This window comes from Oncorhynchus mykiss, chromosome 8 (assembly GCF_057628025.1).
Source record: "Oncorhynchus mykiss isolate SJ-2025 chromosome 8, ASM5762802v1, whole genome shotgun sequence".
In the NCBI taxonomy this organism is placed as follows: Eukaryota; Metazoa; Chordata; class Actinopteri; order Salmoniformes; family Salmonidae; genus Oncorhynchus; species Oncorhynchus mykiss.
This window is the reverse complement of record NC_143029.1, coordinates 53,427,115-53,443,749: the sequence shown is the minus strand read 5'-3', so window position 1 is coordinate 53,443,749 and position 16,635 is coordinate 53,427,115. Positions and strand designations below refer to the sequence as shown.

General features: G+C 43.3%; 1 protein-coding gene across 1 annotated transcript; it reads left to right on the top strand.

Moving 5' to 3' along the window:
* Positions 1 to 1,382: 1,382 nt before the first annotated feature.
* Positions 1,383 to 16,421, top strand: aire (autoimmune regulator). Its single transcript, XM_090183054.1, has 12 exons — positions 1,383 to 1,529; positions 1,994 to 2,168; positions 2,907 to 3,035; positions 3,863 to 3,979; positions 7,865 to 8,004; positions 8,197 to 8,312; positions 8,448 to 8,523; positions 9,562 to 9,696; positions 14,506 to 14,627; positions 14,905 to 14,983; positions 15,107 to 15,193; positions 15,385 to 16,421. The coding sequence occupies exons 1-12, from the start codon at positions 1,383 to 1,385 to the stop codon at positions 15,466 to 15,468; spliced, it is 1,407 nt and encodes a 468-aa protein (XP_090039180.1). The 3' UTR covers positions 15,469 to 16,421.
* Positions 16,422 to 16,635: the final 214 nt, after the last annotated feature.

The following is a 16,635-nucleotide window of genomic DNA, read 5'->3' as shown; positions in this document are numbered from 1 at the left end:
TTCAGTGTGGTTATGCCGCACCAAATTGTTTCGCGCCACACCAGTATGTTCCAGCGTCGTTTGACGTCAAGTCGGTGACGGTCACAATGAGGACTCTGTCCCTTTCGTCAGCACACGGGGCATTATCTCCCTTCAGAGGTCCATCCTCAGTCTCAATTACTTTGTGTGCCCGAAGAATACACGTTGAAATGTATGCCTTGGCGGAGATACTTCTGGTGGCTCTCATCATAAGAGTATCTGAGGTCGTAGCTACATAAGACTGTTTTTGTTTTTTTTGCATTAAAGAAACTACAACATCAAAGTAGAAGACGCAATTTCAAAAATGGGTTGTTTTCACTCATTGACAGTCACTCAATTTAACCTATGTAAGATAGCCAGCTATCTGAACTTGTAGTAATCATTACTGACCTGGCACTCAGAGAACGTGTTAAATGATAGTTTTGAGTTAATCTGAGTTGACGTGTGGCGGGTAATTGTATAGCCATGTGTCTGTAGATCAACTGAGGTGAATGAAGCTACAGCATCCAAGGTGATAATGATCATATTTGCTTGTTTTTTTTGCAGTTCTCCAAACAGCATTTAGAGTTTTTAAATTGCATAGAAATGCCGTAAATAAAACACATTGTGGGGAATAGTCACTGTTATTGAATGGTTTATAACACATTTAGAAATGATTAAATAAACCATTAATCATGTAATTACATGTCAAATGTTACCCAATCTGGTGACAGTATCAATATGACCACACTTTCACGATTAATACTTGTGGCCGAGATCATAGCAGACAAACAATGACACATTTTGGGGGAAGTTGAAGTGGAAAGCACCTTCTAATAGATTCGAATCACAGTGACGTGTAGACTGCCACTCACCTGGGCTCTCAGTCCCCAAGGGTTTGGGCTTTTCTAGTGAGACTGGAATCAGGTATTCCCCTGCAGGAGTTAGTGGTGGTCTTTAGTTACACCCCCCCCCCCCCCCCCCCGAGAGACAGGTGGACACAGGCAAGGCGGTTAGAGTACTAATGTACATGTGGACCCTGGAGAGGTGAGTGGCAGAGCAAATCTCAGTGGCTTAACTGAGGACTTTCTAAATAATCATTCAAATGCGTTTGTGTGTGTGTGTGTGTGTTCATCTGGAAAAAGGAAACCAGAAACACTTTTGAGCAACCATGGCGGACATACCCATCAAGTGACCCTCACCTGGACTAGCCACACCTCCAACACTGAGGTCACAAACCAAAGGTCACTTCAATCATTTCAGATTCTCCTGTTACACTTCGCCGGTGCGACTTAACAGCAACACACCACACATAAAAGCCAGACAACATTAGACCACTTGAACATACTGTATGAATGAACACCACACATACTAAACTGTGAGCCATGTCCAGAGTCGAGGCTTTTGAGGATCCTGACCCCCGTTCCCAGCTCAAGGAATTCCGCACGGACATCTCCATGGTGATTGATGATCCCTTCCCACTGCTCTATGGGTTGGTGGACCGCAGCATCATCAGCGACCAAATTCTGAAGGTGAGCTATGGGTAGTATATAATAATAATGGTATATTTCGTATTGATGTAAGAGCTCTTATGGAGAAAGTTTGAGCATTTCCTGATGTTAGCTTGGACGGAGGTCATGTACAATTATAATATTTTTTCTTCAATACATCGCCTTGTGGATTGTCTCTCGTAACAGCCTTAACTGATTTGGTTCTGGGTGCTGAGAAGACCTTGCAGATCATCTAAATCTTATTCTTATCTATTAACAACAACAAAAAAATCGGTGTATATTTCACTCTGTACCATTTTCTACAGTACATGGAACATTGAATGACAGTTGGTAGAGCATGGCACTTGCAACATCAGGATAGTGGGTTCAATTCCCGGCACTAGCCCCAAGTAAAAATGTATGCCCGCATGACTGTAAGTCGCCTTGGATAAAAATGTTTGCTAAAAAGTATTATTATCATAAAAATTTGTTATGACCACCCATAGGATACCCTGGAGAAGGAGGGCAGAGAGGGGATCCACAAGGCCATGTACTCCCTGCTTTCCTGGCTCCTGGAGCAGAGTAGGACCACCATCCAGGCCTTCTGGACCAACCTGGCCAAGGACTACAACCAGCACAGCTACCCAAGACTGCAGGCCCTCCTGACCAGCATTCAACCAGGTTGGTAATCCCATTTTAAGCAGTTTCTCATCCTGTGGCACTAGAACCTCTGAGGGTACTTGGTTTATCCTCAGGGGGTACTTGGGGTAGTGATCAATTGCATATGAGGGGGTAGTTTGGGCAGAGAAAAACAGTTGATTGAAAGACTGTGTCCCTGAAGTGAGGAAGTTGAGTTGTAGTGACATTGGAGCGTCTTAAGGATCCGACCCTTTTTTTCAATTTTCGCCTAAAATGACATACCAAATCTGTCTGTAGCTCAGGACTTGAAGCAAGGATATGCATATTCTTGACACCATTGAAGTTTGTGGAAATGTGAAATTAATGTAGGAGAATATAACACATTAGATCTGGTAAAAGATAATACAAAGAAAAAAACGTGTTTTTTGTTTGTTTTTTGTACCATCATTTTTTAAATGCAAGAGAAAGGCCACAATGAATTATTCCAGCCCAGGCGTAATTTAGATTTTGGCCACTAGATGGCAGCAGTGTATGTGCAAAGTTTTAGACTGATCAAATGAACCATTGCATATCTGTTCAAAATGTTGTATCAAGACTGCACAAATGTGCCTAATTGGTTTATTAATATATTGTCAAGTTCATAATTGTGCACTCTCCTCAATAGCATAGTATTCTTTCACTGTAAAAGTTACTGCGAATTGGACAGTGCGGTTAGATTAACAAGAATTTAAGTTTATTATAATTATAATTTATTCTGTGGGTGGTGTTCCATTTTGTCAGGTAGGGAGATGGTGGGCTCCAAGCAGGGGAAGAGATCCCCACGAGGGTCTCGAGAGTCCCACAGCAGGAAGAGGGGCCTGGGGGAGAGACACCCTCATCACCCTCACCACTCTCAGCACCACGGAAAAAGTAACAACAGTTTAGGTGTGATATAAGATATTGTACCAGATACCCATTATAATGCACTCCGTAACCATATGGCAAGTTGTACTACAATATCCTCAAAACTCAAGTGTTTCTTTATTTTATTTTATTTTTTTACCCCCTTTTCTACCCAATTTCGCGGTATCCAATTGTTAGTAATTACTATCTTGTCTCATGGCTACAACTCCCGTACGGGCTCGGGAGAGACAAAGGTCGAAAGCCATGCGTTCTCCGAAACACAACCCAACCAAGCCACACTGCTTCTTAACACAGCGCACATTTAACCCGGAAGCCAGCCGCACCAATGTGTCGGAAGAAACACTGTGCACCTGGCAACCTTGGTTAGCGCGCACAGCGCCCGGCCCGCCACAGGAGTCGCTGGTGCGCGATGAGACAAGGATATCCCTAGCGGCCAAACCCTCCTTAACCCGGACGACGCTAGGTCAATTGTGCATCGCCCCACGGACCTCCCGGTCGCAGCCGGCTACGACAGAGCCTGGGCGCGAACCCAGAGTCTCTGGTGGCACAACTAGCACTGCGATGAAAACTCAAGTGTTTCTTAACCAAGCTCATTATACATGTTTTGGTGTCATTGTTCCAGGTGGCAAAGTGAAGTCGGTGAAGAAAAGTGAAGGTGCTGCAGTGGTCTCTCAGATACCAACTGGAAAGGGTCATCAAATCTGTTTGATATTCCATTCTCTGTTTGTGATTCTGTGATGATTTGGGGAAGGCACAAAATATTTGATATCAGCCTAAATGTATCAACATCATCACTATAAACTGACCATTATTACTGTGCTATTACCATGTAGCAGGTGTCCAGGCGGTGTCCACCTCGGTACAGAGGGCAGTCACTCTGTCGTCCAGTGAGCTGCCGGTCAGCTGTGGGGCCAGAGAGGAGATCCTCATCAAACAGGTGTTTGGATCTGGTGAGTAACACTGGAATCACAACACTATCCTGACCACAACCCTAACCTGATGACTGTAAACCTTGTGTTCCAAGTTCAAATCAAATCACATTTTATTTGTCACATACACGTGTTTAGCAGATGTTATTGCGGGTGTAGTAAAATGCTTGTGTGTCTAGCTCCAACCGTACAGTAATATCTAACAAGTAATATCTAACAATTTCCAACAATACCCAAATCACACATATCTAAGTAAAGGAATGGAATTAAGAATAAATGAATATATGGATGAGCAAAATCAGAGCGGCATAGACTAAGATACAGTAGAATAGAATAGAATACAGTATATACATATGAGATGAGTAATGCAAAATATGTAAACATTATTAAAGTGACTAGGGTTCCATTTATTAAAGTGGCCAGTAATTTCAAGTCAATGTATATAGGCAGCAGCCTCTAAGGTGCAGGGTTACGTAACCGGGTGAAAGCCGCCTAGTGATGGCTATTTAACAGTCTGATGGCCTTGAGATAGAAGCTGTTTTTCATTCTCTCGGTCCCAGCTTTGATGCACCTGTACTGACCTCGCCTTCTGGATGATAGCAGGGTGAACAAGCAGTAGCTTGGGTGGTTGTTGTCCTTGATGATCTTTTTGGCCTACCTGTGACATCTGGTGCTGTAGGTGTCCTGGAGGGCAGGTAGTTTACCCCCGGTGATACTTTGGGCAGACCGCACCACTCTCTGGAGAGCCCTGCGGTTGCAGGCGGTGCAGTTGCTGTTCCATGCGGTGATACAGCCCGACAGGATGCTCTCAATTGTGCATCTGTAAAGGTTTGTGAGGGTTTTAGGTGCCAAGACAAATTTATTCAGTCTTCTGAGGCTGAAGAGGGGCCGTTGCGCCATCTTCAGCACACTGTCTGTGTGGGTGGACCATTTCAGTTTGTCAGTGATGTGTACACTGATGAACTTGAAGCTTTCCAAATTCTCCACTGCGGTCCCAATGATGTGGATAGGGGGGTGATCCCTCTGCTGTTTCCTGAAGTTCACGATCATCTCCTTTGTTTTGTTGACTTTGAGTGAGAGGTTATTTTCCTGGCACCACACTCCCAGAACCTCCCTGTAGGCTGTATCGTCATTGTTGATAATCAAGCCTACTACTGTTGTGTCATCTGCAACTTGATGATTGAGTTGGAAGTGTGCGTGGTCATGCAGTCATGGGTGTACAGGGAGTACAGGAGGGGGCTGAGCACGCACCCTTGTGGGGCCACAGTGTTGCGGATCAGTGAAGTGGATGTGTTGTTTCCTACCTTCACCACCTGGTGGAGGCCCATAAGGAAATTGAAGTGGGTCTAGGGTGGGTCTAGGGTGACAGGTGATATGATCCTTGACTAGTCTCTCAAAGCACTTCATTACTACAGAAATGAGTGTCATTTAGTTCAGTTACCTTTGCTTTCTTGAGTACAGGAACAATGGTGGCCATCTTGAAGCATGTGGGGACAGCAGACTGGGATAGGGAAAGATTGAATATGTCTTTAAACACAACAGCCAGCTGGTCTGCACATGCTCTGGGAACGCGGCTAGGGATGCCGTCTGGGCCGGCAGTCTTGCGAGGGTTAACACGCTTGAATGTCTTACTCACATCGGCCACGGAGAAGGGGAGACCACAGTCCTTGGTAGCGTCGGTGGGACTGTGTTATCCTCAAAGCAGGCGAAGAAGGTGTTTAGCTTGTCCGGAAGCAAGACTCCGGTGTCAGCGATGTGTCTGTTTTTCCTTTTCTAGTCTGTAGAACCTGCCACATATTGCTCGTGTCTGAGCTGTTTAATTGCGACTCCACTTTGTCTCTATACTGATATTTTGCCTGTTTGTTTGCCTTGCGGAGGGAATAACTGTCACACTCTGACCATGATTTGCGTTGTTTGTTTCTATGTTTTGTTTGGTCAGGGTGTGATAGGAGTGGGCATTCTATGTTGTATGTCTAGTTTGTCTATTTCTATGTGTTTTGGCTTGATATGGTTCTCAATCAGTGGCAGGTGTTTGTCGTTGTCTCTGATTGGGAACCATATTTAGGTAGCCTGTGATGTATTGTAGTTCATGGGTTATTGTCTATGTGTAGTTGCCTGTGTCTGCACTCGTTGTCATAGCGTCACGTTCGTTTTGTTGTTTTTTGTTTAAGTGTTCTTCGTGTTCTTCATTCATTAAAAGAAGAATGTATTCTAATCACGCTGCACTTTGGTCTCCTCTTTACGACGATCGTGACAATAACTACACTGTTTGTATTCTGCTATATTCCCAGTCACCTTGCCAGGGTTAAATGCGGTGGTTTGCGCTTTCAGTTTTGCGCGAATGCTGCCATCTATCCACGGTTTCTGATTAGGTTAGGTTTTAATAGTCACAGTGGGTACAACATCTGCTATACACTTCCTGATAAACTCAGGCGCCATATCAGTATATTCATCAATGTTTTTCTCAGAGGCTACCCGGAACAAATCCCAGTCCCGGTGATCAAGCAATCTTGAAGTGTGGATTCCAATTGGTCAGGGCAGCGTTGAATAGTAATTAGCATGGGTACTTCCTGTTTCAGTTTCTGCCTATAGGATGGGAGGAGCAAAATGGTGTCGTGGTCAGATTTGCCGAAAGGTGGGCGGGGGAGGACCTTGTAGGCATCCTGAAAGTTGGAGTAGCAGTGGTCGAATGTTTTAGCAGCGCGAGTACTACAGTCAATGTGTTGACAGAAATTTGGCAGCCTTTTTTTCAAATTTGCTTTGTTAAAATCCCCAGCTACAATAAATGCAGCCTCAGGATATGTGGTTTCCAGTTTGTATGAAGTCCAGTCAAGTTCTGTGAGGGCCATCGTGGCATCGGCTTGAAGGGGGATAGACACGGCTGTGACTATAACTGAAGAGAATTCTCTTGGTTAATAATAGGGTCGGCATTTGATTATGAGGTATTCTAGGTTGGGTGAACAAAAGGACTTCAGTTCCTGTAATTTATCACAATCACACCATGAGTCGTTAATCATGAAACAACACCACCTTTCTTCTTCCGGAGAGATATTTATTCCTGTCTGCGCGATGAACTGAGAACCCAACTGCCTGGACGGACTCAGACAGTATATCCCGAGTAAGCCATGTTTCCATGAAACAGAGTATGTTACAATCTCTGTTATCTCTCTGGAAAGAATTGCTCGCCCTGAGCTCATCAACTTTATTATCCAGAAACTGAACATTAGCGAGTAATATACTCGGAAGCAGTGTGTGGTGTGCATGCCTCCTAAGTCGGACTAGAAGTCCGCTCCGAGTACCTCTCCTCCGCAGGCGGTGTTTTGGGTCGGCCTCTGGAATCAGTTCAATTGCCCTGGGGGGTACGAACAAAAGATCTGATTTGGGAAAGTCATATTCCTGTTCATAATGCTGGTAGTGCTGGTGAGTTACCACCACTCTGATAACCATTAGTTCTGTAATAACACAAACAATTTTCTGGGCTAATAAAGATAAATATAATACATACAAAAATAAAATACTGCAAAGTTTCCTAAGAGCTAGAAGCACGACAGCCCTCACTGTCGGCACCAATTTATGAGCCAATAGAGAGTTTATAGGAGTGCACAGTAAATATGCATTGCAGTTGCGCTGTAAATATGTGGCTTATTGCACTTCCATATTAATTTGATTGTGTATTATTCTATGTTTTTATGTATTATGTACTTTTTCTTTTTAAGTACATAACCAAATGATTTCCCCCCTGGTGGGATACTAAAGTTGATTTTAATCTAATCTAGATAGCCGTCAGCCAATGAACCTCCACAGACACCATAAGACACCATCTCACCATAACAGGTTTCATTGTAGGCATTTAAATATTAAGAACAAAAGGGGAAAGTAGGACTACATTTTGTTGTCTTTCTACAGGAAGTGCCAAAAAGTGCATTAAAGTGGGTGGTGAGTATTACACCTCTGGGCCATTCAATGAGCTGACTGGAGGACACAAGACAAAGTCTGCAAATACTAAATACCACCACAAGGAGGAGTCCAGCACCAGGGTAAGAGACGTAAGTGACTGTTCAAGCAATACAGTTGTATTCATACATTATTTTCCCAGGGAGTGTGTTTCTGTATTTGCCTCATGTAGTTGACAAAGAAAATGCACATTCATCAACATTTACATTTTCACATTGATTTGAAAATAGATTGTATATGAAAGATGAGTGTCTATCAGTGTGTGTGTGTGTATCCAGGCCCAGCGTAATGATGATGAGTGTGCAGTGTGTAAAGATGGAGGTGAGCTCATCTGTTGTGATGGCTGTCCCAGGGCCTACCACCTGACCTGCCTAGACCCTCCTCTCACCACAATACCAAGGTATACTTTATGTGGACAGAATCCTTACTTGACTTCTGTGCATATAACTTTGTTTTATTTGTGTGTTTTTTTTTTACATTAGGCCAACAAAAGTCAAAATCTTTCATAAGACCCAAGCTTTTTTCCTTTCTCTAGTGGCACTTGGCGCTGTCAATCATGCCATAGCAATAAGGTGAGAAGAGAGAGAATCTACCCAGTACTACCTGTTCAGGTCAGTGTCAAAAGTTGGTATTTTCTTCAATATCATACCATTTTACTTCCACTACTATTTCTACTACTTCCACCCTAAAGGTATGACATTGAGGTATTGTGGTTCTACATCAGTATTATAATGCAGTATATGATTTTTAACTCAGTATGATATTGTGGTATTAACGGTCTACCTCAGTATGATATTGAGGTATAATGGTTCCAACTCGGTATTACGGTTCTACCTCATGATCATGAGGTATAATGGTTCTACCCTGGGGTTGGAACCGGTTCAGGGATCAGAACAGAAAACCGGAAAAGAAGAGAACATTTCAACAAATGGAAACAGAATCGGGAACAAAAGTGATCTTATAGTGTTCCGGAACATAAGCACTTTTTTAAAAGCATGAGCCAACTCTTGGATGTTCAAAGTTATGTAATTAAGAATAATTATGTAATTCAGTGAAGTAATGATAGGCCTGCTAATATCCTTAACACATTATAATGCACGTCGTATCATGATGCCTAGCGCTTCAAGCCAAGCCTCCTTAATGTCCACCTCTCTCTCTCACTCCCACCTGCACAAGGAGTGGAATGTTACAGAGGCCGGAACTCAGACCAGTAAACAACTAGCTTGCCCAGTCCGTAGCAAGCTGCTCTATCCGCACTGATTTGTGGAGTTATTTGTCGAGCTAAATGTAAAAATCAATGTCTATTTCGCAGGTTGAAGAAGGAACTTAACGGAACTCTATAAACAGCTACTTTTTGGGGGTTCGAAACTTTATTATGCTGGTGGGAACAGTGGAACGGAACAGAATTTTTGGGGGTTCTATTCAGAATGAAATGATTGGAAAATATATTTAGGTTCCAACCCCTGTTTCTACCCCAATATGAACATTGAGACATAACGGTTCTAACTCAGTATGACGTTGATGTGAAAGAGTTATACCTCATTATGATATTGAGGTATAACGGTTCTACCTCAGTGTGACATTGACGCATAACGGTTCGATCTCAGTACGATACTGAGGTATGACAGTTCTCGTCTTCTCTCCCACAGCCCTTGGCTCAGAGCCAGTTGACAGAGACCAGCTCCAGTAACTCCACCATCGACTTCTCCTTCTTCTCTTCCTTATCCTCCACCTCTCTCTCCGGCGTCACCACAACCAAGAGCGGTCAGGTCTGTGCATATCAGGTGATTCTTTAGTTTTGTGGCCTTTAGTCTCCTCCAATTGTCTATTCTATTTTCTCTATTTTCTCTCCAAACGGTTAGTGTTATCGTTAGTCATTTCAAAGTCTCTTTCAGATTAGTTTGTGCAATTTATAATAACACCTTGTAATAAAGCTTGTATAATGGTTAGTACATAGTTTATTCATCATTTATTAAATCATTACTTTATGTTTGTGTTTCGAGTGACCAGTGTAATTTCTCACAAAAAGGCGGACATGCCATTGGTAGACATTCCCAGCAGTACCTGATGCTCTTTAAAATAGCCTAGAACATATCAATGGTAAAAGAGTAAGGACACGACATGTCAAATCATATCCAATCCAATTTTATTTGTCACATACACATGGTTAGCAGATGTTAATGCGAGTGTAGCGAAATGCTTGTGCTTCTAGTTCCGACAATGCAGTAATAACCAACGAGTAATCTAACCAAACAATTCCACAACTACCTTATACACACAAGTGTAAAGGGATAAAGAATATGTACATAAAGATATATGAATGGGTGATGGTACAGAACGGCATAGGCAAGATGCAGTAGATGGTATCGAGTACAGTATGTACATATGAGATGATTAATGTTGGGTATGTAAACATGATATTAAGTGGCATTGTTTAAAGTGGCTAGTGATACATTTTTTACATGTATGGCAGCAGCCACTCAATGTTAGTGGTGGCTGTTTAACAGTCTGATGGCCTTGAGATAGAAGCTGTTTTTCAGTCTCTCGGTCCCTGCTTTGATGCACCTGTACTGACCTCGCCTTCGTGGTTGTTGTCCTTGATGATCTTTATGGCCTTCCTGTGACATCGGGTGGTGTAGGTGTCCTGGAGGGCAGGTAGTTTGCCCCCGTGATGCGTTGTGCAGACCTTACTACCCTCTGGGGAGCCTTACGGTTGTGGGCGGAGCAGTTGCCGTACCAGGCTGTGATACAGCTCGACAGGATGCTCTCGATTGTGCATCTGTAAAAGTTTGTGAGTGCTTTTGGTGACAAGCCAAATTTCTTCAGCCTCCTGAGGTTGAAGAGGCGCTGCTGCGCCTTCTTCACCACGCTGTCTGTGTGGGTGGACCAATTCAATTTGTCCGTGATGTGTACGCCAAGGAACTTAAAACTTTCTACCCTCTCCACTACTGTCCCGTCGATTTGGATAGGGGGGGTGCTCCCTCTGCTGTTTCCTGAAGTCCACGATCATCTCCTTTGTTTTGTTGACGTTGAGTGTGAGGTTATTTTCCTGACACCACACTCCGAGGGCCCTCACCTCCTCCCTGTAGGCCGTCTCGTCGTTGTTGGTAATCAAGCCTACCACTGTAGTGTCGTCTGCAAACTTGATGATTGAGTTGGAGGCGTGCATGGCCACGCAGTCTTGGGTGAACAGGGAGTACAGGAGAGGGCTCAGAACGCACCCTTGTGGGGCCCCAGTGTTGAGGATCAGCGGGGTGGAGATGTTGTTACCTACCCTCCCACCTGGGGGCAGCCCGTCAGAAAGTCCAGTACCCAGTTGCACAGGGCGGGGTTGAGACCCAGGGTCTTGAGCTTGTGGACGAGTTTGGAGTGTACTATGGTGTTAAATGCTGAGCTGTAGTCGATGAACAGCATTCTCACATAGGTATTCCTCTTGTCCAGATGGGTTAGGGCAGTGTGCGGTGTGGTTGCTGTTGCATCGTCTGTTGCGTCGTCTATTGGGGCGGTAAGAAAATAGGAGTGGATCTAGGGTGTCAGGTAGGGTAGAGGTGATATGGTCCTTGACTAGTCTCTCAAAACACTTCATGATGACGGAAGTGAGTGATACGGGGCGGCAGTCGTTTAGCTCAGTTGCCATAGCCTTCTTGGGAACAGGAACAATGGTGGCCCCTTTGAAGCATGTGGGAACAGCAGACTGGAATAAAGATTGATTGAATATGTCCGTAAACACCAGCCAGCTGGTCTGCGCATGCTCTGAGGACGCGCCTGGGGATGCCGCCTGGGCCTGCAGCCTTGCGAGGGTTAACACGTTTAAATGTTTTACTCACGTCGGCTGCAGTGAAGGAGAGTCCGCAGGTTTTGGTAGCGGGCCGTGTCAGTGGCACTGTATTGTCCTCAAAGCGAGCAAAGAAGTTGTTTAGTCTGTCTGGGAGCAAGACATCCTGGTCCGCAATGGGGCTGGTTTTCTTTTTGTTATCCGTGATTGACTGTAGACCCTGCCACATACCTCTTGTGTCTGAGCTGTTGAATTGCGAATCTACTTTGTCTCTATACTGACGCTTAGCTTGTTTGATTGCTTTGCGGAGGGAATAGCTACACTGTTTGTATTCGGTCAGGTTTCCGGTCACCTTGCCCTAGTTAAAAGCAGTGGTTTGCGCTTTCAGTTTCACGCGAATGCTGCCATCAATCCACGGTTTCTGGTTGGGGAATGTTTTAATAATTGCTGTGGGTACGACATCGCCGATGCACTTGCTAATGAACTCGCTCACTGAATCAGCGTATTCGTCAATGTTGTTGTTTGACACAATGCGGAACATATCCCAATCCACGTGATCGAAGCAATCTTGAAGCGTGGAATCAGATTGGTCGGACCAGAGTCGAACAGACCTGAGAGCGGGAGCTTCCTGTTTTAGTTTCTGTCTATAGGCTGGAAGCAACTAAATGGAGTCGTGGAGTCGTGGTCAACACAGAACGTTTGAAAGAAATCTATCAACCATTTCATTCATAAAACTGTTCCAAGGACATGGGGATGAGTTGTAAATGCAAATGTTTTGCTGTTGTTGTCAACCTCGAACAAATCACAGGGAGATAGTTTGTCTCTAGTGGATTTTTAATCCTTCATTTACTAGTGATATGTGACTGAGGTAGAATGTTATATGTATGACTTGATAGTAGAAATGTGGCATGTACAACCTTTAAATGCTTCCAGTGCTTCAGTCTTTTAAGCGCAGACTATTTTCACATTTGCTTTGTTCGGGGGCACTTTTACTGAGCCTTTAGAAGTAGTAACTCTTTCCACGTAATGTGATGGCAGTCTATTGACTGCTCCAAGGAGTGACTGCAGTCAACGCATTGGTTTTGGTAGAAAAGTCAATGCCAATACATGATAATATTAGCATTTTCAGACGAAATACGTAATTTTTCTCTGCATAGAATGTGTCTGAATTTAGACATCACACTACTACAACAGTGTGACTGTCTTTAAATCACATTTTTTTAATATAGTGCCTTAAACATCTTCTGTCGTGTGTGCTTATTGTTTTACCATTGATATGTTCTAGGCTATTTTGAGCATCAGGTACTGCTGGAATGTCTAACAATGGCATGTCCATCTTTTTGTAAGAAATTACACTGGTCAATCAAAACATTTATAAAGTATAATTAGCTCTCACTTTAGATGAGGCCCTGCAAAAATACTTTACTAATGATTAGTGCACGGTTTGTAAGGACCCATATTAAAACGCTTAAAAGTTGTTTATAAATGTTTCTATAACCGGTTGGTCAAAACAAGCATTGTGGTTGGTTGAGATGTGTTCTAAGCCATACTGAAAAACTTGTTTAGCAAAAATGGGCATCTTGTTTTCTGTTCCATCTGAGAAATCCCTGTGCATCAACTGTCCTATCAGTCCAAATCATTAACTTGATCTCCACTGTAAAAATCATCTAGACATTTTTTCCCCATTGCTTCTCGCCTAACATTTGGTTTGTAACAACGGAGGGAGGATTTGTACAAACTTTTATGTAGGTTTCTTGACATTTGCAACATTGTTTCAATACTAAAATTTGATCTCCACCGTCTTATTAAGAATTAACGTGTCAGGACGAGACGGACATATTTTCTCAAATCATGAATCAGCATCATTTTTATGGATATATAAAAATAAATGTCAATAGAAGAACAGGTCAAACTAAATGAAATGCAGCTGCTTTGCTGTGTTAGCCATAGTCAGCTAGCTAGCAAGCAAGGGATAAGAGCGTTGCCAGATAGCATGGCAATAGAACATTTAGAACAAACGACTGGGCCGCGTCCATAGATAGACAACAGAAATACTTCACGAATGGTTTGCTGTCTTACCAGCTTCAGTTTGAAATGATTACATTAGCTGTGTAGTTGGCTAGCTCCTCTGAACAGTGTCCTGGAGAGAGAGCACATTTTCTATGCCAAGTGAAATCACGCATCATTAGCTCATTGCCATGGATGTATCCAAAACAGCTTAAACAAATTCCGCTACTTTGCTGATATTTTAGCTGCACTGTCTGACCTGAATGTGTTAGCTGTAGTTGGCTAGCTAGCAAGGGATAAGAGCGTTGCCAGCAGGCCTGGCAACCAAACATTTAGAATGACTGATATAGATATAGAACAAAAAGACTGCCTGGCTTACAACCATAGATGTGTCGGGACCAGGCCTATATTTTCATTGAGGGCTGAAATAGTAGCCTGACTGCATTTATAAAAATACTAATTTTATTTAATAGGAAACCTATATTAGAAAAGCAACTGTACACATTCGAGGTTGTGCGAAACAACTTTTTTAACACGGCTGTGCTAAAAAAAAGTAGTTTAGTACGCATTCTCGTGTACAATTGCATTAGTGAATAACTAGCTAACTAACATTACCTAATGTGTGAGTAATGATTTATAGATGATGAATAAACTATTATACATGCTTTATAACAAGGTGTTATAAGGGCTGCAGCATAAGTGCTACAGTATGCTAACAGTGTGTGTGTGTGTGTGTGTGTGTGTGTGTGTGTGTGTGTGTGTGTGTGTGTGCGTGCGTGCGTGCGTGCATGCATGCATTTGTTTGTACCAGTGTGCAGGTGGCGAGGTGGTGGAGGTCAGGGAGACGTGTGGGGTTTGCCTCCTCAGTGGAGGAGACCTGACCCTCTGTCTCCAGTGCCTACAGAAGTACCACACCTACTGCCACTTCCCAAAGTAAGACCACCTCTAAATCCATCTCGTCCCACCTCTGAGTATTACACTTTTTAACCTATCAAGTCATATCTTCTGTTTCTGATAGTGTATTCACCGGTTCATTCAATATTATAAGCTGCACCATCTATTTTCTAAAAGCAACAGCGTTCTTTACTGTACATCAACTGAAAGTTTGAGGTCACGTGATCATTTGTGTGACGCTAATGGCTACTAATGGCTAGTAATGGAACGTTCAACAGCATATCAGTCAGCATTCTTCTGTCTTTGTCTGTGACAGTGGGAGGTCCATCTGCTCCTCCTGCAGTAGGCCCTGGGGCAGCTCAACAGACAGAGAGGCGGAATCCAAGGGCTTACAGGTACAGTGTGTGTGTGTGTGTGTGTGTGTGTGTGTGTGTGTGTGTGTGTGTGTGTGTGTGTGTGTGTGTGTGTGTGTGGTCATTATACAGTCTTATTTTCTCTCTCAACCACTATACACCCAGGTTGGTCTGACTCCACACACTCAGGAGCACTCCTCTCTCTCAGAGCCCATCCTACACAAGGATGAACTAGACTCCATCATGGGAGAGGTGAATCAGACTTTCATGTGAATCAAGATAAGTGATATAAGATGTGAATAACATGTCATTACATCCCTCCGCTATTTCATATAGAGAAAGTTCTCTATTATGTCTATTGTCTATCTCTCGGAGATAGACAATAGACATGTCTGTGGCAGGGAACTATTATTTAATGAAGTTCTATATTTGTCCTCTTTCAGCAGAGCTCCATAGATGGGATCCTGCAGTGGGCTTTCCATAACATCTCCAGGCCTCTCTCAGACACTCAGGGCTACTTCCAATGACATACACACGCACACATAACAAGCTCAAAACACATGTTATGATCTCACACAAACACAATCCCTCTCTCTTTTTATCTCTCTATCTCTCTCCTCCTTAAAAGAAGGATCCACAGTTCAACATAACAGATGATTTAATTTCTATTGCTCCAGACACTGAGAATGTCTCAGTTCTAGAATTTCTTGAAGACCGTCACTTAGCTCAGGAATGTTGTTTTTGTACATTTTCAGGAGTTTAGCATAACTCCACGAGGGATGCAGTGCAATGGGCGTTTATTCCCCGACGGGACATTAAAGAAACCGTCTCCTAGCGGGGGCTCACTTCTCATAGGCTAGATGTCATGTAGTAAATCCGGGACACTCAAATTAATATGATATGTTACGTTTGGTATGGTTACTTAATTAAGGCTAAAATGAAAGTAGAGTGGTCGGTCGGGGTGGATGGATGGACACATAAGCAAACGTCTAGCAAACCAAAGGTTGCGTGTTAGAATCTCACCACAGACAACTGTAACATTGTAGCAACTGCAACTACTGCTCTAAACCTAACCTTAACCCCTAACCCCTAGCTTAGCTACCGCTAGCCAGCCAGCTAACTTCAGCCACAAGAAATTGGAATTCATGACATATCCTACATTTTGCAAATCTGTAACATATTGTACAAACTGCAAATCCTGTAACGTATCATAGAAATGGTCATTCTTAACATATCATACGAAATGGATGACGGACATGCAGAAATGAACACATACCATACAGTTTAATGGGGTGTTCCCATTAAACTGAGTGGTTGTGGATAAAAGGCTGTGGGTGATGACGTAGTGCACGTAAAAATATATTTCAATTCCCATGTATCGCATTTTCCCCTCTACTGTTGGTTTTGGTCTGTTAAAATGTTGTGGCCACTCTAGTCATGGCACGTGTGCTCCAGCCATTAAAGGTTGGATTAAAACCTGGTTAGTGAGTCACTCAATCTATGAAAGGCCCAACATCGTGTACAATCTGTCGTGCTTCATTGAAACCAAACATTTGTGATAACTCTCAATTAACCATATCGCCAGCACTGAAGGCCCGTCGGAAGAGTGACTCTGAAGGAGAGAGAGAGAGAGAGAGAGAGAGAGAGAGAGAGAGAGAGAGAGAGAGAGAGAGACGGGGGAACTTGCCAAGGCA

Bases quoted from the DNA above. Each gene is read 5' to 3' on its own strand.
- aire (XM_090183054.1), top strand. From the start codon at position 1,383: ATGTCCAGAGTCGAGGCTTTTGAGGATCCTGACCCCCGTTCCCAGCTC. The intron at 8,005-8,196 runs GTAAGTGACTGT...ATCCAGGCCCAG, and splicing joins CCAGCACCAGGGTAAGAGAC to CGTAATGATGATGAGTGTGC. The intron at 14,984-15,106 runs GTACAGTGTGTG...CTATACACCCAG, and splicing joins CGGAATCCAAGGGCTTACAG to GTTGGTCTGACTCCACACAC.